Source organism: Bos mutus, chromosome 22 (genome assembly GCF_027580195.1).
Source record: "Bos mutus isolate GX-2022 chromosome 22, NWIPB_WYAK_1.1, whole genome shotgun sequence".
Taxonomy (NCBI): domain Eukaryota; kingdom Metazoa; phylum Chordata; class Mammalia; order Artiodactyla; family Bovidae; genus Bos; species Bos mutus.
Window position 1 is genome coordinate 52584586 of NC_091638.1, and position 22809 is coordinate 52607394.

The 22809-nt window shown below is 38.5% G+C and overlaps 1 protein-coding gene across 1 annotated transcript in view; it reads left to right on the plus strand.

The window, feature by feature from the left end:
• The window catches only part of SETD2 (SET domain containing 2, histone lysine methyltransferase), a 59572-nt gene that overhangs the window by 13101 nt on the left and 23662 nt on the right, over nucleotides 1-22809 (plus strand). Inside the window, exons 5-11 of the mRNA XM_005910747.2 lie at nucleotides 572-695; nucleotides 4948-5025; nucleotides 6766-6863; nucleotides 8987-9113; nucleotides 15343-15477; nucleotides 16538-16657; nucleotides 18273-18935. Coding sequence (XP_005910809.2) covers nucleotides 572-695; nucleotides 4948-5025; nucleotides 6766-6863; nucleotides 8987-9113; nucleotides 15343-15477; nucleotides 16538-16657; nucleotides 18273-18935 — 1345 coding nt within the window. The remainder of the gene's footprint in view (nucleotides 1-571; nucleotides 696-4947; nucleotides 5026-6765; nucleotides 6864-8986; nucleotides 9114-15342; nucleotides 15478-16537; nucleotides 16658-18272; nucleotides 18936-22809) is intronic.

The following is a 22809-nucleotide window of genomic DNA, read 5'->3' on the forward strand; positions in this document are numbered from 1 at the left end:
CAAGAATACTGGAATGTGTTGCCATTTCCTACTCCAGGGGATCTTCCTGGACCAGGGATGGAATCCATGGCTCCTGCATTAGCAGGTGGATTCTTTACCACTGAGCCACCAGGGAATGCCAGTGGTTAATGTTAGGGCATGTTCGTTTATTTTTTTGCTTTGTGTCTTGGGGGGTCTTAGTTCCCTGACTAGGGAATGAACCCCAGGCTATAGCAGTGAAAGACCAAGTCCTACACACTGGCCCAGGGAATTCCCAGGGCATATGTATTTTGCAAGGATTAGAGAAAACTTCCAGGTAGGTCATTTCTTGTCAGAACTTGGGAGTAAGGCATAGAGAAGTATTTGTTTACATGGAGGTAATACTTGAAATCATTGGTGAGAATGAGCTTTTATAAAGGGAGAGAGAAGAGACTGAGAATTAATACCTTCAATAGAGAAGAAACAGATGAGTAACTACTAAAGAACAATCAAGGGTAGAAGCTAACTGAAAGAAGCCAAGAAGGGAGCTTAATCATGACTATTGATAAATGTTAGAGAAAACTAACAGACTTCTTTTTCTTTTTTTGGCCAGGAACACCTTTGTCCTGGAATATTGTGGAGAGGTACTTGATCATAAAGAGTTTAAAGCCCGGGTAAAGGAGTATGCACGAAACAAAAACATCCACTACTATTTCATGGCCCTGAAGAATGATGAGGTAAGTGGCATGAATATGTTTGTTTTGAAGCAGATCTGGAAATTGTTGAGTTTGAAAGGGATCATTGATATGGACTATAATATCAATATAATATTGCCACTGAAATATAAGTGGCAAAAATAAGGAGCTGAACAATGTGTATAGTTTTTTTCTATTTGCTTAAAAAAAGGATGAGGGAGAAGTATTTACATGTATATGTAAATGTAAACATGCATGTTTCACACTACAATTCTTAAAAATCACTGATGTCTCCTAAAGAGCTTTTGTTTATGTGGATTATATTTATCAATATATTAAAAGCTGAGAAGTTGAAAATATTTTTTTATTAAACCATTTAAAAGTGACAATAGTTCAGTTCAGTCGCTCAGTCATGTCCGACTCTTTGTGACCCCATGAATCTCAGCACGCCAGGCCTCCCTGTCCATCAAAAACTCCCAGAGTTCACTCAGATTCACATCCATTGAGTCAGTGATGCCATCCAGCCATCTCATCCTCTGTCGTCCCCTTCTCCTCCTGCCCCCAATCCCTCCCAGCATCAGAGTCTTTTCCAATGAGTCAACTCTTCGCCTGAGGTGGCCAAAGTACTGGAGTTTCAGCTTCAGCATCATTCCTTCCAAAGAAATCCCAGGGCGGATCTGCTTCAGAATGGACTGGTTGGATCTCCTTGCAGTCCAAGGGACTCTCAAGAGTCTTCTCCAACACCACAGTTCAATAGCATCAATTCTTCAGCGCTCAGCTTTCTTCACAGTCCAACTCTCACATCCATACATGACCACTGGAAAAACCATAGCCTTGACTAGACAGACCTTTGATGGCAAAGTAATGTCTCTGCTTTTCCAAAATCACCATCTGCAGTGCCTCTTTCACTCTCATCAAGAGGCTTTTTAGTTCCTCTTCACTTTCTGCCATAAGGGTGGTGTCATCTGCGTATCTGAAGTTATTGATATTTCTCCCGGCAATCTTGATTCCAGCTTGTGTTTCTTCCAGCCCAGCGTTTCTCATGATGTACTCTGCATATAAGTTAAATAAGCAGGGTGACAATATACAGCCTTGACGTACTCCTTTTCCTATTTGGAACCAGTCTGTTGTTCCATGTCCAGTTCTAACTGTTGCTTCCTGACCTGCATACAAATTTCTCAAGAGGCAGATCAGGTGGTCTGGTATTCGCATCTCTTTCCGAATTTTCCACAGTTTATTGTGATCCACACAGTCAAAGGCTTTGGCATAGTCAATAAAGCACAAATAGATGTTTTTCTGGAACTCTCTTGCTTTTTTCCATGATCCAGCAGATGTTGGCAATTTGATCTCTGCTTCCTCTGCCTTTTCTAAAACCAGCTTGAACATCTGGAAGTTCATGGTTCATGTATTGCTGAAGCCTGGCTGGGAGAATTTTGAGCATTACTTTACTAGCATGTGAGATGAGTGCAATTGTGCAGTAGTTTGAGCATTCTTTGGCATTGCCTTTCTTTGGGATTGGAATGAACACTGACCTTTTCCAGTCCTGTGGCCACTGCTGAGTTTTCCAAATTTGCTGGCATATTGAGTGCAGCACTTTCACAGCATCATCTTTCAGGATTTGAAATAGCTCAACTGGAATTCCATCACCTCCACTAGCTTTGTTCGTAGTGATGCTTTCTAAGGCCCACTTGACTTCACATTCCAGAATGTCTGGCTCTAGGTGAATGATCACACCATCATCATTATCTTGGTCTTGAAGATCTTTTTTGTACAGTTCTTCTGTGTATTCTTGCCATCTCTTCTTAATATCGTCTGCTTCTGTTAGGTCCATACCATTTCTGTCCTTTATCGAGCCCATCTTTGCATGAATATGTTCCCTTGATATCTCTAATTGTCTTGAAGAGATCTCTAGTCTTTCCCATTCTGTTGTTTTCCCCTATTTCTTTGCATTGATCGCTGAGGAAGCCTTTCTTATCTCTCCTTGCTATTCTTCAGAACTCTGCATTCAGATGCTTGTATCTTTCCTTTTCTCCTTTGCTTTTCGCTTCTCTTCTTTTCACAGCTATTTGTAAGGCCTCCCCAGACAACCATTTTGCTTTTTTGCATTTCTTTTCCATGGGGATGGTCTTGATCCCTGTCTCCTGTACAATGTCACTAACCTCCGTCCATAGTTCATGAGGCACTCTATCTATCAGATCTAGTCCCTTAAATCTATTTCTCCCATCCACTATATAATCATAAGGGATTTGATTTAGGTCATACCTGAATGGTCTAGTGGTTTTCCCTTTCTTCAATTTAAGTCTGAATTTGGCAATAAGGAGTTCATGATCTGAGCCACAGTCAGCTCTTGGTCTTGTTTTTGTTGACTGTATAGAGCTTCTCCATCTTTGGCTGCAAAGAATATAATCAGTCTGATTTCGGTGTTGACCATCTAGTGATGTCCTTGTGTAGAGTCTGCTCTTGTGTTGTTGAAAGAGGGTGTTTGTTATGACCAATGTGTTCTCTTGGCAAAACTCTATTAGTCTTTGCCCTGCTTCATTCCGTATTCCAAGGCCAAATTTGCCTGTTACTCCAGGTGTTTCTTGACTTCCTACTGTTGCATTCCAGTCCCCTATAATGAAAAGGACATCTTTTTTGGGTGTTAGTTCTAAAAGGTCTTGTAGGTCTTCATAGAACCATTCAACTTCAGCTTCTTCAGTGTTACTGGTTGGGGCAAAAACTGTGATACTGTGATATCTGGGGCAAAATTACCATGATATTGAGTGGTTTGCCTTGGAAACGAACAGAGATCATTCTGTCGTTTTGAGATTGCATCCAGGTACTGCATTTCGGACTCTTGTTGACCATGATGGCTACTCCATTTCTTCTAAGGGATTCCTGCTGGCAGTAGTAGATATAATGGTCATCTGAGTTAAATTCACCCATTCCAGTCCATTTTAGTTCGCTGATTGTTAAAATGTAGACGTTCACTCGTGCCATCTCCTGTTTGACCACTTCCAATTTGCCCTGATTCACGGACCTGACATTCCAGGTTCCTATGCAATATTGCTCTTTATAGCATCGGACCTTGCTTGTATCACCAGTCACATCCACACCTGGGTATTGTTTTTGCTTTGGCTCCATCCCTTCTCTCTTTCTGGAGTTATTTCTCCACTGATCTCCAGTAGCATATTGGGCACCTACCGACCTGGGGAGTTCCTCTTTCAGTATCCTATCATTTTGCCTTTTCATACTGTTCACGGGGTTCTCAAGGCAAGAATACTGAAGTGGTTTGCCATTCCCTTCTCCAGCGGACCACATTCTGTCAGACCTTTCCACCATGACCCACCCTTCTTGGGTGGCCCCATGGGCATGGCTTAGTTTCATTGAGTTAGACAAGGCTGTGGTCCTAGTGTGATTAGATTGACTAGTTTTCTGTGAGTATGTATGGTTTCAGTGTGTCTGCTCTCTGATGCCCTCTTGCAATACCTACCGTCTTACTTGGGTTTCTCTTACCTTGGACGTGGGGTATCTGTTCATGGCTTCTCCAGCAAAGCACAGCCGCTGCTCCTTACCTTGGATGAGGGGTATCCCTCACCGTCTCCCCTCCTGACCTTGAACGTGGAATAGCTCCTCTAGGCCCTCCTGCTCCCTTGGACGTGGGGTTGCTCCTCCTGGCCGCCGCCCCTGGCCTTGGACATAACAATAAGTGACAATAAGCCCATTATATATTGACACAAATATGCTTTTATGAAAATTGTTTTCCAAAAAAGTTGTTTTTTAGTGAGGAGCACCATTTACAATTTCTTTAATGACTGGCTTAATAAATTTAGCTAGATTCTCATGTCTGCCTCTGTTCAGTCTAGAAATGCAAGTTGTAGGAACTTATCCTTGGATCTGCTGATTCTCACTGTTAGAGTGGATCCAGCAAGAGTTTTAACAAGCTCTCCAGTGGATTTAGATACATACCCAAACTTGAGAGCTACATACTGTGGTATTTCATGCATACATTTTAAAATGAAGTTTTATACACGTGAAGTAAGTTTGCAGTATAATAGGATGTAAGAAATAGCTAAAAGAAAATGAGACATTGATCAGTATGGAGATAATTTGACCCAGAGGTGAAATGTTTATAGCAGATCTCTTGAGAATTAAGAAGCTGGATATTTGACACTGTGATGTGTAAAGTTATGTGAGAGAGTTCTCTAAAGGAACAGGATATTAAGGGTGTTTAATTTGCCAGATGCTTTTCTTTTGCAAAATGCACATATATTTAAGGTCTCATTTTTAACTCTTAAATTATCCTTTTCCCTAGATAATAGATGCCACTCAGAAAGGAAATTGCTCCCGGTTCATGAATCACAGCTGTGAACCAAACTGTGAGACTCAAAAAGTAAGTTGAGGTAGATATGAGTTTGAAATATTTGTTCAGGACTGCTGTTCTATTAATTTTAGATCTATATCAAAGATACCCATGGATATTATTTTTAATCAGTTTTTCTTACTCTGTTCTTAAAATTTATTTTTAAATAAGTTTAGATTTATAGAATAATAAATAGTGAGGACTGAGTTCCTGTATGCTATCCTACATTAGCTTCCCCAACTGTCTACTGAATGTAACCATAGTACAGTTACCCAATCCAGGAAATACTATTAACCATTAACTCTTTTAAAGACCTTGCTTAAATTTTGCCGTCTGTCATTTTTCTAGTCTAAGATCCCATCCGGGAGCTCCAATTGCATTTGTCACATCTCTTTGCCTATAAGTTTTATATATTGTTAAGGTGCCAAAATGAGAAACTAAATTTTAATTTTGATGAAGTCCAATGTGCAGTATTCAGATTTTATATCAATTATATATCCGTCTTATCCAGGTGCCAGATTTGGTGGTTTTAATATTTGTAAGGGACTGAGTGGCTGCAGATGAGAAAGATAATATGTGGTGTGCATGTAGGTATTCTTCTCACCCTCAACAAGGCCAGACTTTAGGTCTTGGTTATCTTTAGGTCCCTGTGCCTGGCACATAGTTGACATGCTTGATAAATCCATTTACTGAATTTGATAAAACATTTTGAGATAATTAATGATCTCCATACCCTCTGATTTGTGTTTTCAGCTTAGGAAACACGCACACACGTGTGTGTGTGCGTGCGCGCGTGTGCATGTATGTACATATATGTGTGTGTGTGTATATATGAATATATACATATGTACATATATTCACACACATATATCCACGTTAGAATATTGTGGTTCTGTTTTAGGTTAAGAAAGCTATGGATTCACTCCCTAGAAAAATACATCAATAATTTCCTCTCATATTGAAATAGTGGTTTTGACTCTTGGATATTTTTTGCTCTTTGATCTCTGTACTAATAGATGTAGCTCTCCCAAGAGCCGAAACATATAATGAATAGGAGAACCCAGTGTGGAATTATTTAATTAAGTTCTGGTTCTAGTTTTGACTGCAGCTGGTGGCCACATGTCTAGCCATGAGACTCTAGTTTTACTGTGTCCCTTCACCTCTTTAAGCCTGGGTTTTTCATCCATAACATGCTCAGATGGTCTAGACAGGAGCTCTCCAGTCAACTTACATCTTAGATATTTTGGAATTACAAGGTCCAGTTCTGGCATATTTACCCCCAGTTTAATTGTCGAGTTTTATGCTCTTTTCTGATGCTTTACTTTCTGTACACTCAGCATTATAACCACGGCTTCATGCAGTTAAACTTTGGCATTATTGTTTTCCTGTTTCCACGCCCCATCTTATCTTAGAAAATAGTTACTTTTTACATAGTATAAAGTAATACAACTTTGGTACTCATTGATACCAAACATTCCCTATATGCCTGTTTTTAGTACAAGTGAATCCTTACTGTATGGAAATGTATTTTTAAACAAGTTAAAATAGCAGTTAATTTTATTAGAGATAAATTATAGATGATACTGTATTGGTAGCTCATTAAGTAAGATTGATACTTTTTTTTTTTTTAATTCCTCCATTTGCTGTGTGGAAAAGCATTTATTGTCCAAAGAGACACATACATAATTAAGGCAGATAATGATGATCTTAAAAAAAAAAAAAAAGATTAACCAGTCATTAATTTATTTTCTTTTAAAAACAACACCTTAGTGGACTGTGAATGGACAACTGAGAGTTGGGTTTTTTACTACCAAACTGGTTCCTTCAGGCTCAGAGTTAACATTTGACTATCAGTTCCAAAGATATGGGTAAGTATTGATTCTCTTCTGTTCTGCTGCTTCTGACGGGGAAATACTGTTTAGATGTAGGAGTCTAAAACTTAGATGTGAATTACTAAGAAGTTATATGCACTTTCAGCTCTTATCTCTAGTGTTCTCTTGTAGTGTTTTCCTTTTACATGTCACATCAGGCCATTAAGGGATATTGTGCAGGAACTACATGTTCCTCTGAACCTCATTTATATAATTATGTTTCTAATGTAATTTTAAAACATTATAGAAATGTCAACAGGGTGTGGATGTGTATAAAGAAAACAATATAATAAATCCCTGTGTAGCCATAATTCATCTGTCAATTATCAGCTCATGGCTAATCTTGTCTCATCTATATCATATCATTCTCTGAAAAAATATTTTTGTTACCTAGTTCCATCTACCAAAAACTGATACAATAGCACTGAATACCCCTTGCATTTATATTGTGGTCTTATAAAACCCCACTAAAAGAAAGGTGTCAAGTTTGTGACAGGTATTGACTCTGGATTATCTCCTCATGCCAGAAAACCAGTTATAAACGATTATGAGGGTCATGTCCAAAGGATTCAGGACTAATTTGAATAGAATCTCACTTACTGAAAGTGGGAGAGTTTTTATTTAGACTTAAGCATCAATAAGAATAACTACCAGTGGTTTGAAACACAGTATATAAAACCCATGAGTTTAATAATTCTTTAAAACTGCATTAGTCATAATTTAAAGGAACCAATTCGTGATTTTGAAAACTAATTTATGGTTTTTTAAATTGAAATATAGTTGATGTGCAGTGGTACAGAAGTTACGTGTGTACAACATGTGTTAAATCACTTCAGTCATGTCTGACTCTCTGCTACCCTATGGACTGTAGCCCACCAGGCTCCTCTGTCCGTGGGATTCTCCAGGCAAGAATACTGGAGTGGGTTGCCATGTCCTCCGCCAGGGGATCTTCCCGAACCCGCATCTTCTGCATTGGCAGGTGGAGTCTTTACCACTGAGCCACTGGGAAGCCCTTGTAGCCTATTTATTTTATGCATAATCGTTAGTACCTCTTAATCCCCTATCCATCTTTTGCCCCTTCCCCTTTATCTCCCCTTACTAGTAACCACTGATTTAAAAAATAAAAGAGGGAAAAAAGTCAAGTATTTATCCTTCCTTTCTTAAGTGAATTCTATTTTAGATTCAAGCAGTTTGTGAGAGGAATTCTTTATAAAGATATTTTAGCTAATAAATGAGGTAGTGATGGTATCACCGTTTGCAACACCTAATGAACTAATCGATTTAGGCAATAGTCAGATATGCTGAGATTGACGGAGTTCCATATAGGGCTCCATTTTTTTTTCTCTTGTCCCCTTTGAAAGAAGGGAAACTAGAAATTAGATCTGTTTGTGATCCCTGGCTGTATTTATCAAATATTTTTGTGCCTCTGATTGTTACTGTTAAATACTAAAATCTATCAGTTTGCTTTTGGAATAGTCCTTCACGTTTTCCTTAGGTAGCTCTGGTTGCCAAGTAAATAGTTGGCAGAGGTGATTTATACACAGGACTGTAAACTTAGGCCTGTTCTTTCTTCCACTTCTCCTTGACTCCATGGTTACATTTATTTATTACTATATGTATTAGTAGTGTCTCATCCTTACGTAATGATAACTTTTAGTAGCCACGTGTTTCCTAAGTGTCCTTTACTAATTATGCATTTTATTATCTATATATGTATTCATAAGAATACATCTTGTTCTGTGTGCCAGTTAAATATTCATGTGTAAGTAATAGATACTGATCTATTTAAGCTATTTTGTTCTTAGCCCAAACAGATACATGATTTCTTATTTTCATGCATTAGTAGGAACTCTCATAAATGGAGAAATTACTTATTAACTTCTTGGCTGGTTTTGTCTAGCTAATAAAAGAAGATTGGGAAAAAATGAATTTTTTAAGAGCAATTTTCAGGCATTTCCATTAGCTAGTATCAGATTTGTTGGTATCTCTTGAAATAATTGTTTGGTTTTTTTCTTTAGGTTGGATTGACTTCTCTCTTGTATGTAATTGCTATACTACTATCAACAGTTTTTATGGTTTACCTTCACATAACAGACATCTTTCTTATGTTCCTTGCACAGGAAAGAAGCACAGAAGTGTTTCTGTGGGTCAGCTAATTGCCGGGGTTACCTGGGAGGAGAGAACAGAGTCAGCATCAGAGCAGCAGGAGGGAAAATGAAGAAAGAACGATCTCGTAAGAAGGATTCAGTAAGTTCCATTCTTCTTTCAGCTTTCACCATACACATTTCGAGAAGGAAGGTAACTTTACTGATTGAACTTTGAAAAGTTAAACTACAACCAGAGAAAGTCAGGGTTAGTAGATGAGATAATTTTGGAAAAGTACAATTGCTATTTTTAGTTCATAGAGATTACACTTGAATACTGAGAACTGTTGAAGTCATCTTGAAAACACATGGGCTAATAGTTTTTAAAAGCCTGTAAAATTTGTAATTTTAAGTAACTTGTTAATCTGTCATGTTAATCTGCTCACATAAGTCTGATCTACATTCCTAATCTTTTAATACTAGTGTTTTCATTTGTTTGCAAGTGTTCTTAAAATCTCTAATCCTCTTTGGGAGCATAAGGTGAGTTTTGAGAAGTAACAGGTGACTCAGGAGTGAGAAAGGGATAGTCTCAGATGGTCTTTTTATTTAATCCATTATACCAGTGGTTAATAGCCTTTTTTCTACCTCAGTTCACACCTGAGACAACTACTGGAGGTAAGTGGTATCTTGGTACTGAAGGGACTCTTAACTGGGACAAGAATTTTGTGTTGTTTTTCAAACCTCCCCTGTCTGAGGATCCCTTTGTGAGAGCAGTGTTTCTTCACCTCAGAACCACCTGCAGGGTCCGTCCTAAAGATGCACATTTTGGGACCTAACCCTAGACCTGCAAATCTTCAGGGAGGGCTGGGTGAAGGAGCCAGGGAGCCTCAAGTGTCAGCCAGCAAATCTATCTGTGATTCTTGCAGCTAGCTCATTTCTAGGCTTTTCAGAAACCCATACTACTAAGAATCATAGATGACAGCTATCTTACTATTTAGATGAGCAGACAACAGACATAAGACACGGAAGGGATAATAGTTAAAAGGTGATTTCAGTAAACCCAAATTAATTGCAGAGAATGAATTGAGAATCTGAATTCTATAAGAAGATTTAGATAGCAGGAAGCATTGAAAAGGGCCGTTTAAAAATTCCCCAAAAAAGGGTCATTTAAAAAATGTAAAAAAGGAAAGTTTATAAGAAACAGTTTTGCTTGTACCACCCAGGATGAACAACTGCTCTTTAGAGTATTATCATTCAGCTCTGTTTTAGAGAGCATACGTGTTATAATTGTGTGTCACGCACTTTTCTAATCACCTGACACATTAACTCATTTGCTTCTCACAAAAAGCTCTTTTAAGTTAGGAACAAAGATTTTCCCTCTACAGATGAGAACACTAAGGCTCAAAGAGGTTACATGGTCATTCCGTAGGCAATAGAAAAGAGCTTACCTAGTTCTTTTCTTTGCTCTTAACCATACTGAGTTCCTTTGTGTAGTTTTAGAAATGATATATATGTATTTCTGCAATTTGTTTTTACTCTTATTTTAAAATTTGATCTATGTTGAGGTATATACATACACATTTAACTCTTGTAAAGTTTTTCATCATGTAACTGTTCATTTACATATATTTGTACTCATGAACACTTATGTTTTCAATTTTTACTCCTCATGTCACCATTAAAGTCTTTGCACATGTCTCTTCTGTATATGTTTCTTTAAAGTGTATCCATGAAAGTGGGGTCACTGGGTTACAGCCTTTTAGCTTCTGGACTTTATTGTTAACAGGAAATTTTTCTTAAAACTTCAGAATTACTTTTATTATTAAGGCTTATTTCATAGAATTGGTAGTTTACCAGAACAACCACAAAACTCATTAAACATGCTTCAGTTCAGTCGCTCAGTCGTGTCCGACTCTTTGTGACCCCATGAATCGCAGCATGCCAGGCTTCCCCATCCATCACCAACTCCCGGAGTTTACCCAAACTCATATCCATCGAGTCGGTAATGCCATCCAGCCATCTCATCCTCTGTCGTCCCCTTCTCCTTCTGCCCCCAATCACTCCCAGCATCAGGGTCTTTTCCAACCTAAGCTAAAATCTACATAAAGGCTTAAAGGCTTTCATTTGGCTATTTTGTGTTTCCAAAACTTGCATTAAAAACTGTCTTGTTGGTGGGGAATGTTCTTATAATGTGATGGTTTCTTGAGTGGTATTATGCTGGCATCATAATGATAGCAGATGACTTTCTGCCTTCCTGATAAGATTCAGGAACAACTCCAAGGGACCAAGATGTAGATACTCCTGGTTTTTGCTTGTTTTTATTCTTACAGTAGTGTGTGCATATCAGTGTTTTGTATTAGTGTAGACTAAAGTAGATGTAACGTGAATCTAGTCATTTGGTGGGTTGAAGTCATGGGTTGCTCCTGATGTGAATTTGAAGCTATTCTCGAACAGAAATGTTTTGGATGAAACTTCACCCTGATAGAGGAATGACCCAGAATGAATCTGAATCCCAAAAAGTTCATCTGTCCTTGACTCTGATGAAGAGCTTCACTCTACTTTTGGTTGGTTTGTCTGTTACTGAAATTCTGGCAGAATGCCCTGTTCGATTCTGAATTCTGGTCGGATATAGTTGAATAGAATCACAAAAATAGCACCTCTTGAAATTTCCACATGTTAGGGTATTCCCTGGCATTCCAGTGGTTAGGACTCAGTGTTTTCACTGTCGTAGCCCTGGGTTCCATCCCTGGTTGGGGAACTAAGATCCTGCAAACCACGTGGTACAGCTGTCACCCCTCCCCGCCCCTCCCCACCCCAGAAAAAGAGAAAGAGAAAGAAATTCCCAAGTGTTAGTTTTTGGAAGTCTGTTGGATAGGGGATGCCAAGGAGAGGGAAAGAGAGGAGCAGTCTCAAACATAGTTTTGTGCATTTTAACTGTTAACAGGGATATGTTAATGGCACTGTAGTCTGTACCTGTCCACCCCATATTAGCCCTTGATTGGTGAACAGTTCTTATTCCTTGCTCTTATGATTGCAGCTATATACATATAGTTTATCTGCTTAACAAAACTGTAAGCTCTTCCAGAAGAGATGATTGCCTTCTTTGGGTGTGTCATAAACTGCTGCTGCTGCTAAGTCACTTCATTCATGCCCAACTCTGTGCGACCCCATAGACAGCAGCCCACCAGGCTCCCCCATCCCTGGGATTCTCCAGGCAAGAACACTGGAGTGGGTTGCCATTTCCTCCTGCAATGCGTGAAAGTGAAAAGTGAAAGTGAAGTCACTTGGTCGTGTCCGACTCTTAGCGACCCCATGGACTGCAACCCACCAGGCTCCTCCATCCATGGGATTTTCCAGGCAAGAGTACTGGAGTGGGGTGCCATCGCCTTCTCCGAATTTACACAATAAAGAGCATAAAAAGCCATGTAATAGCCATGTAATAGAGGAAATAGTTGTTTTCAGCAGCTAACAATCAAATCGTAGTGTCCAGAATATATAGAGAACTCCATCTAATCAATAATAATAAAAAATAGCCCCAAAGGAAAAATAAACAATTTCCACAGACACTTCAGTATTCCAGATAGCCAGTAAACATATGAAAAGATGTTCAATCTCATTAATCAGAGGAGTACAAATTAAAACTACTCTCAGGTGTTTGAGATCTCATAAACTAGTGTTGGAGGTGTAAATGGCTTTAGTCCGTTTTGAAAACAGTTTGGTGTTATTACTAAAGGTAAATGTACGTATACTGTATGAGCCAGCAGTTGCACTCCTAGGTCTATAACCAGAGAGAGATTTGTTTAAAATGCACATCAGGAGCCACAGCAGCACTGCTTATATTAGAAAAAGTGAAACAACTCAAATTCTCATTAACATTAGTATGACTACATTAAAATGTAATCGTGTGATGAAAAAACTAGTCATGAAAATAATATGGCTACATGCAACAGCATTGACTCTTAAACTGTAAAGTTGACTGCAAAAGAATCATGGCACAAAAATTTTGTCCAGTGTGATTTCATTTCCAAAAAGTTAAAAATAGACAAAATTATAATATTTAGTGATTTATATATATGAAGTAAACCTATTTTAACAATCAGTGTACTATTTCCTAAAAAGTTAGGAGACATTATCTCTAGAGTGGAGAAGAGAAGGTATTATAACAAGGAAGTGGCATGCACAGCCCTTCACGAACACTGGTGGTGTTCTCCCCATCACCCCACCCAACCCTTTTACCTGAGTGTTGGTTGCTATGGATGTTGCTCCACTGCTTGTTTACCTATTTAGTTGCTAATTGTTTATATCTTAGGTTGGTGCAAAAGTAATTGCGGTTTTGCTGTTGACCTTTGCTGTTTGATATTGGTATACATTCTTAAGTAAGTGTGGTTATATTATACATCATTTTAATGAGCGTTTCTCACTTTTTTTGTTTTTGTTTTTTTTTTTTTGCTGATGACTTATTGCTTGCTCTTTATTTTAGACTATGGAAATTATTTTAGACAAAAAGCAGATTCAAGCAATTGTTTTTTTTTATCCAAGTTCAAAATCGGTCATAAAGCAGCAGAGACAACTTGCAATATCAGCAACGCATTTGGCCCAGGAACTGCTAATGAACAGTGCAGTAGTGGTTCAAGAAGTTTTGCAAAGGAGATGAGAGCCCTGAAGACGAGCAGCATGGTGATCAGTCATTGGAAGTTGACAATGATGAGTTGAGAGTAATCATCAAAGCTGATTCTCTTACAGCTACGTGAGAAGTTGCTGAAGAACTCAGTGTTGACCATTCTATAACCGTATGGCATTTGAAGCAAATTGGAAAGGTGAAAAAGCACAATAAGTGGATGCCTCGTGAGCTGACCCTAGATCAACAAAATTGTAATTTTGAAATGTCATCTTCCCTTACTGTATGCAACAACGAACTATTTCTCTGTCGGATTGTGACACACAACAAAGAGTGAATTTTCTACGGCAACCAGCAATTACCAACTCAGCAGTTGAACTGAGAAGACGCTCCAAAGCACTTCCCAAAGCCAAAACTTGTACCAAAAAAAGATCGTGGTCACTGTTTGGTGGTCTGCTGCTGATCTGATCCACTACAGCTTTCTGAATCCCAGCAAAACTATTGTATCTGAGAAGTATGCTCAGCAAATCAGTGAGTTGCCCTGAAAACTGCAACACCTGCAGCCAGCATTGGTCAACAGAAAGGACTCAGTTCTTCTCCATGACAGTGCCCAACTGCATGTCGCACAACCAACACTTCAAAAGTTGAATGAACTGGGCTATGGAATTTTGCCGTATCTGCCATATCCACCTGACCTCTTGTCAACCAGCTACCACTCATTCAAGCATCTTGGCAACTTTTTGCAGGGAAAATGGTTCTACAACCTGCGTAAGGCAGAAAATGCTTTCCAAGAGTTTGTCAAATCCTTAAGCATGGACGTTTATGCTCTAGGAATAAACAAACTTATTTCTCGTTGGCAAAGATGTGTTGATTGTAATGGTTCCTATTTTCATTACTTAAGATGAATTTGAGCCTAGTTATAATGATTTAAAATTCATGATCCAAAACCACAATTATGTTTGCACCAACCTAGTACTTTTCCATATGTATATTATATTTTATCAGAATGTATTAAAAGTGGTGCCTGGGCCCATTGAAGATAGTTCATATCCCAAAATAGTAAAGTATTACTAAAGAATAAGAATTTATAAATATTGATAAATTGTGTTGCATTTGGTTGCACTTGATTCCTTTCATTGTGGTATATTCCAGTATGTGAACATGCCAGTTTATCCAGCCTGGCCATGGGCATTTGGGTTGTTGGCAGTGTTTTGCTCTTTTGAATGGCTTTTCAATGAACATTCTTCTGATTCTCTGAAGCACAAGTGCAGAAGTTTCTCTTGGGTTTATTCATAGGTGTGCAACTGCTAGGCATAGAGGATACAAATATTTCATTTTTCAAGCTAATGCTTTATTTTTTTCTGACCTACTTTTCACCTGATACAGTTTTTTTTCCTCCCATAAAGGCAGATTTTTTTGTTTTGCTTTCTTGCAGTGTCTTCAGCACCTAAAACTGTACTTGACATATAAGTGCTTGATAAGTATTTGATGACTGAATGAAGCTTTTCAAGTTGATCATACCAGTTTGTTTTCATTATTAGTGTATAAAAGTTCATTTTTTTAATTTAAAGTTCATTTTGATCCACGTCTTTGCCTAGACTTAATATTATCAGACTTCTTACAACAAGTGTAACATGGTTTCTTATTGTGGTCTTAATTTTGTTTTCCTTATTACTGGTGAGATTGAGCATCTTTTCAAATTGATTATTAGGTTAGTTGGAGTTTTGTTGTTGTTCTTGTCTTATAACCAGATTTTTTTCCCTTGCTGTCGCAGGTGGATGGGGAGCTAGAAGCTTTGATGGAGAATGGCGAGGGTCTCTCTGATAAAAACCAAGTGCTCAGCTTATCCCGGCTAATGGTTAGAATTGAAACTTTGGAACAGAAACTTACCTGTCTCAAGCTCATACAGGTGAACACTTTGATATTACTTTATTTATTTCTGAATTTGAGGTGGGACATTTAAACTACAGTCCAGAATGATGAAAAGGAATAATTCTAATAAGAGTTACTCTTATTTTTAGAATGGTTTTGCAAGTTCTATATGACATTGAAAACTTGTACTCTTAAAAATGTCTTGAGTTCAGCATCACTTACTCTATTAGTAGATATTGTTTTCTTTCTAGTCAAAGAACATGGTGAGATTTTTTTTCTGTGTGTGTGTGTAATAGTTCTTAATAGAGGTCTTCCCTCCTCACTTGATTATTAGCATGCCCTTGTGTGTAATAGTTCTTAATAGAGGTCTTCCCTCCTCACTTGATTTTTAGCATGCCAAGGCCATTTTTACCACATGATCTCAAAGCAAGGAATTTTAACAGGAATATGTTTATTCTTTTTTTTTTTTAATTTAAATTTATTTATTTAAATTGGAGGCTAATTACTTTACAATATTGTATTGGTTTTGCCATACATCAACACAAATCTGCCACGGGTGTACACGTGTTCCCCATCCTGAACCCCCGCCTCCCCACCTTCCTCCCCGTACCATCCCTCTGGGTCATCCCAGTGCACCAGCCCCAAGCATCCTGTATCCTGCATCGAACATGGACTGGCAATTAGTTTCTTATATGATATTATACATGTTTCAGTGCCATTGTCCCAAATCATCCCACCCTCTCCCTCTCCCACAGTCCAAAAGATTGTTCTATACATCTGTGTCCATAAATTTTTTTATAGTTTTAGCTTTTCCAGTAAAAATGGTGAATGTAGTTTTTTTCTTAATCCCTCAGAATTGAACTTTAGTAAAGTCCAGGTTGACATTTTAGGTATCAAAAGAGATTATAATCTTACTCTAAAGCATTTATTAATTGCACAATTCTAATTGAATCAAAACAATTTCTAGATTTCTTTTTGAATATAAACAAACTTTTCAGTCCTCTCTATGGGCCCTTTTTAATGCTGTCTCTGGTGTTATTTGTCTCCTTCCTCCAATCCCCAATACCCTGCATCCTGCTTCCCATCCCCCATGGAAGAACACACACTCACAGTCTTGTCTGAAGTCCTTTCTGGAACGTCACGGGCTGTCTTTGCTGTGGATCTGGATGGCAGAACTAGGTGATGGCCGGGAAAGTAACCAGAAGCTTCAGGAAGAGGTCAGTTCACATTCAACCTGCTTGTTTCTTTAAACTACTAAATTTATTATTTAGGTTGAGGGCATTCTGATAATATCAGTGATAATGAATTTGTTGTTGTTTAGTTCCTAAGTCATGTCCAACTCTTTGAGACTCTATGAACTGTAGCCCTCCAGGCTCCTCTTGTCCATAGGATTTCCCAGGCAAGAACTTTGGAATGGGTTGCAATTTCCTTCTCCAGGGATCTTCCCGACCCTGGGATCGAACCCACCTGTGTCTCCTACATTACAGGTGAATTCTTTACCACTGAACCACGTGGGAAGCCAGGTGGATAATGAATTTAGCTGTGTAATTATCACCCATATTAAATAATTGCATAAATTTTATCATCTCGGTGTCATTTCTGTAACTGTAACTTTACACACACCTTCCTTGAAGTAAGTTTGCCCAGTGGTTTTCCCTATGGTGTCTTTTAAAGTTTAGTACTGCATAGTTGGGAACTGCAAGAGCAAGATATAATAACATTGTTACATGAAAGACCCAGTGTGTTGCTAAAACCATAGTTTTTAAAAGTTAGGAAGCTATATGGAAGTTGAATTCTGAGGTTCTAAAAAATTAGTAAAGAGCTGAATTTTGATGACAAGAGTAAGAACATTTTGAGGAGTAATCAAGTGTTTTTAAAGATCTAAATAAATGTTCATTGATAGCATCATTAGACTTGTTATATTTATACCTTTACACACAATATTTTCTAACTTGGTTTAAATGTAGTTCTTTTTAATCATAAATTCTAATATCCCAAAGTCATTTAATAATATGCGTTTAAAAGCATAAATATGAGAGTGGTGAATTGAGTGATTGCCTTGCTTCCATCCTTCTCTCAAGAGATTCAGCAATAAATAGGAATTAGGGAAGCCTTGGGGTTTCTATAAAACTACAGTGGGGAAACACTTTGGAAAGAATTCTTGAATTTCAGAGAGTGGGGATGGATGATTATCTTGGAATGAAGAGAGAATCTCTTTGCTATACAGCTGTTTGTCAAAGACTAAGGAAGTTAAGTAATATCTGTGTTTTTGTGTGTAAAAAAGACATTTAAATGTATATTTTTTGTTGCATAGTTTCCAAGCATTTATCACAGTCACTTGGGAAATTTTTTAGAAAAACATACTTAAGATGAGGTCCAGTAGTGTTGATATTTTTTTTTAAAAATCCATTTGGGTTTGAGAACTACTGGTGGAGAATATTAATCAAATTAGTCCTAGTAATAGGTGAGCAGTCACCTGCTCCACATTATATTTTTGCTGGTCAGTGTTACTAAAACGCTTTTTCGGGACTTTGCTGGCAGTTCGCTATTTAAGACTTTGTGCTTCCACTGTACGGGGTGCAGGTTTCATCCCTGGTTGGAGAACTAAGATCTCATATGCCTTATGGTGCAGCAGAAAAATATTAAAAAATAAAACACCTTTCCTTCCATACTAGAAGAAAGTAATATTATGACATGTAAATCTGTCTGTGATTATAAGACCTAGATCTTGATTTAATAAGGCAGCAAAAACCACTGTTTCTACAGAGTTGATCTGAGTCTCATGAAAAGTCAGCTGTACAAAGTGATTTTTTTTGTATTGTGTTTAATTAGATTATAAAGACTCTGGAACATTTACCTATTCCTACTAAAAATATGTTGGAGGAAAGCAAAGTACTTCCTATTATTCAACGTTGGTCTCAAACCAAGACTGCTATCCCTCAGCTGAGTGAAGGAGACGGGTATTCTAGTGAAAATACATCACGTGCTCACACACCGCTCAACACACCTGATCCTTCCACCAAGCTGAGCGCAGAAGCTGACACAGACACCCCCAAGAAACTCATGTTTCGCAGACTTAAAATTATAAGTGAAAATAGCATGGACAGTGCGATCTCTGATGCCACCAGCGAGCTAGAAGGCAAGGATGGGAAAGAGGACCTGGACCAGTTAGAGAATGTCCCCATCGAAGAAGAGGAAGAGCCTCAGCCGCAGCACCTACTCGTGCAACAGCTGCCCGAGCCTAAAGTTGACAGCGACATTGCTGCGGAGGCCAGCAAGCTCCCCACGTCCGAACTGGAGGCTGACGCTGAACTAGAACACAAAGAGAGCAGTGGCTCGAAACTTGACGAACCTATTGCTGAGGAAACACCATCCCAAGATGAAGAGGAGGGTGTATCTGATGTGGAGAGTGAGAGAAGTCAGGAACCGCCAGACAAAACAGTAGATATAAGTGATTTGGCCACCAAGCTCCTGGACAGTTGGAAAGACCTAAAGGTAAGAGAACATTTCTGTTCATTTTAATCTGAATTACCCAGGTTTAGAGTTCCATAAACTTTCAGTTGAATTACCTACTTTTCTAGCTGTGTGTACTTTTGAAAAATGGAATGCTCTCTGTCAGCCAATTATAAGTATTTCTATAAATAACGTCTTTTAAACTTTGACCAGAAATACCAGCCAAACCAATACACAGATATCCCCTTTTTCCTTGCTTGCAAAAGTATATCATGATAGTAAACTTAGTCATTCAAGTGGTCTTCACATTAAAAACAAAAATCCTTTGAGTAACAAACATGAGTCTACATTTGAAGAGTCTATGTAAGAAAAAAAATGAATGTTGAAAATAGTTTGGAATTAATTTCTTGGATTAACTAGAAATTAGTTAAAATTAATTGGAAAGCCAGGGTACTCTAGCAAGTTCTGATCAAAAATGACTGAACATAAATTATCTGTTCCAGTAAAACAACTTTATATGAAGCTAATTCATATCAATTTTATTACTGTTTCTGAACTAGGCCTAGTTTTAAAAGCCTGTTTCTTTGGCCAAAAGAAAAAAACAGAGTTCTGGAACCGTTTCATCTAATACGTATATAATCGTTTGTTCAAGTATGTAGCGTGATGTGCAGGGTTTTCTTTGCAGAGAACCCAGTCTGGGTCTTGAATAAAACACAGAAGTGAATAACAGGATAAGCCTAGGAGAGGTGTGGTAAATTTTGATTGTAAGTGATTTGGATCTGGGATCCAGGTCTCGTGGACTCGTGGGAATAGGTTGCTACCCAGCCACTTTTTCTGTTCCTCCTGTCTTCTACCAGCGGTGAACAGCCAGATAAACCAGGAGTCCTCTCAGTTCCCAATTTTATGACTACAAAACTCACTCGTTATATCCTACCATTGGGCCTGTAGGGAACTGTCCTTACACTGAGCAGAATGAGTAGTCGGTTGTTTGTGCACTGTGCCTGTGTTTGCATTTGTAATTTACTGTGTTGAGACCCTTCTTTAAGGATGGTGTGGTTTCAGCTCTCATTTACCCATTTGAGCTCTTACTCATGCTACTCTATTTGATCACTTATAGCTCAGCATAAACTCAGCCTTCTTAAGCCTTTTGAAATCTGACCTTTTATAAATACAAAAGGAAAGATTCAAAGTTAAATCTGTTTTTGATACAGCATGTGAACACAGGGACTGGAATTGCAGTTAATCGAAAGAGTTCCTGGGACAGTCATATGTGTGAACCTTTATTTAAGGCCCGCTTTGTTGAGGGCAAAGGAGTCCCTGAAAGAAGTCCCTCCTGTGTTTGGAGACTACTGTTAGAGCCTGTGTGAAGACTGACTCAGTAAGGGGGGTGGAAATGGAGACAGGCATGCAGGTGAAGACAGGAAGGCCCTGGCAGACACAGCTTGTGAGAGCGGGCTTGCAGACCTGGTAGTTCACTTTTGCCTGAGAAGGTGCTGATTGATGTAATTTTTTTAAAAAAAGACATAATCATCTTAATTTCTTAAAAACCTGTCTCTTCTTAAAATCTAGAATAAGTATTTTGTTTCTTTATATGGTAGTTTTTTAAATTATAATCGTAATGATATAAATTATTCTCTGGGATATCTTTAACTCAGATATGACTGGTATTTTAAACTCATTCTCCAGACATACATTTTTTTGAGTCCTACCAAATTATTTCTTCCCCTGCTTATTATCCTCCCATCTTAAAGATCAGTGTGGTTACACAGTACTATCTGGAATGATTCTCTTGACTTGAGATTTAAAATTTTTCTTGTACCTAAAGCATATCCTTCTTCACCTTCATACTTTGGATTTATCCCAGTTCTTAGCATCAAGGAAGTCATTAAATAAAATCTTCCTTCTTCAAACTTTATAATTTGCTCTGGAATCATTACCCATCTAGAATTGCAGTACTGAGAAATGTTTTTGCTTGACTGAACTGTGATGTTGTGGTATGCATTGGTACTGGAGTTCTTAATTCATCTGTCATTCTGATTAACATTTACCATGGTTCTAATTTCAAAACTGATTGTAGTTGTCCTTAAAATATATATACTTTAGCTAGGGACCCATAATTTGAACATGTTTTAGAGAAACACCTTGCCTCGATGTGATTTGTATATATCCATCCTATTCCCGGCATTGAGAGAGTTAACTACTTCTGTCTGACTTCCACCTATGTGTTCAAGTAAACGTTGGCAGAAAAGAAAATGTTATTCAACCAACCTTTTTTAAGCACCTGTTTGCAAGCACGTGTTAGTTGCTGGTGTTAATTCCAAGATTACACTAAAAAGCCTTGCTCTAAGACTGTGGTTATGTTAGCCACTCCAAGCTTCCTTGACCTTCCTGGGCCACTGTAACATTGCTGGACGTGTGTTCCACTTGGCCTGTCTACGTACTGGATGGAGTGAAGAACTCAAAGAGGTTGCCTCAGGTTTCTTAGCCCTTTAGCTGTGAAGGCAGACAGTAGGGACCACCAGGGAATGAAAGAGGGTGGGAGGGAAGGGAGTGGAGCTTCGGGAATGACTCTTTGTCCTCGCAGGCCTAATGATGACCCCCCTTGTAACCTGAACCTTTCCATCCAGCTTCTCAGGGCAGCACGGAGCTTGTTAACATCACCAGCTGACCATGTGTCTCCTTTTCTCAACTCCATTTCCAACTTCGTGCTGAAGAAACACAAGAACCTAGCGTGCATTCTGTGAAGAAACAGGAAGATGGTTGGGAAGTTGGATGATGCATGAAAAATAAAATAGGTGAAAAGAGGACAGAGGTGGTTAACTCACTGGCGCCGGCGTTATTTTGGTGCGTCCATTGCCGACAATGGATGTCGTTCTGGGAAAATCCCGACTCCTGGCGAGAAAGGATTAAGTGAGCTACTTTTTCTATACCTCTATACACAGGACCACTGCCTTGGTTCCACAAGGCTTACACATTTTTGACTCCTAAAGTAGACCTCAACAAGAAACATCACTTAAGCACATTGCTACACATAAGCATGTATTCATTTTCACATGCAGATCAACTGGGCAACGTTTTCAGCAGGGGAATGTGCATATATTTCTGTTTGTAAAAGGAATTCTTGTACATCACCCCTCGTGCTGAAAATATACCCTACGCTTCACAGGGCAAAACAGCTGGTTATAAGTGATGATTAATTATAATTTGACTGGAAAATCTTCATTCATTTGGATCATGAGAAGAAGAGGTAAGGTTCCTGTGCATTTGGCGGTATCAGTTGCAGTTAAACAGCTGAGAGACTGCGATGGCTAGTGATTCCAGAGCCTCTTTTATGAACACTTAGATCACAGGATGTGTGTCTGTTTATGGTGAAATTTGAGTAGTTAGTTACCTCAATTAGATGATTTAAGGAACATTTTGTATATGTGATAAGGTGGACTTTTCTTGAAGACCATCCTTATTATCTTCTTTATCTCAAGACATTATCTTTATTTATTTATCTTTTAAGTTTTGGTTTTCTGGCCAAGAGGCATGTGGGGTCTTAGTTCCCCAACCAGGGATCGAGCCTACACCCTCTGCATTGGAAGGCGAAGTCTTAACCCCTGGACTGCCAAAGAAGTCCTTCAAAACATCTTTAATTAAACATTATTTTCCTAGAAAGTTAAGCATCGAACTCTCTACAGAAGTTTTAAATAATATAGAGTTACCTAACTGGAAAGTTTTGAGCTTGAGGGAATTCCCTGGCAGTCCAGTGATTAGGACTCCGTACTTTCACTACTGAGGGTCCTGGTTTGAACCCCAGTCGAGGAACTAAGATTCCACTAGCCTTGCGGCCAAAAAAAAGGTTTTGTCACTGCTTGGAATTTTGGTTCCTAACTAATTTTACATGTGAAGTCTACTGTGCAACATTTCAAAA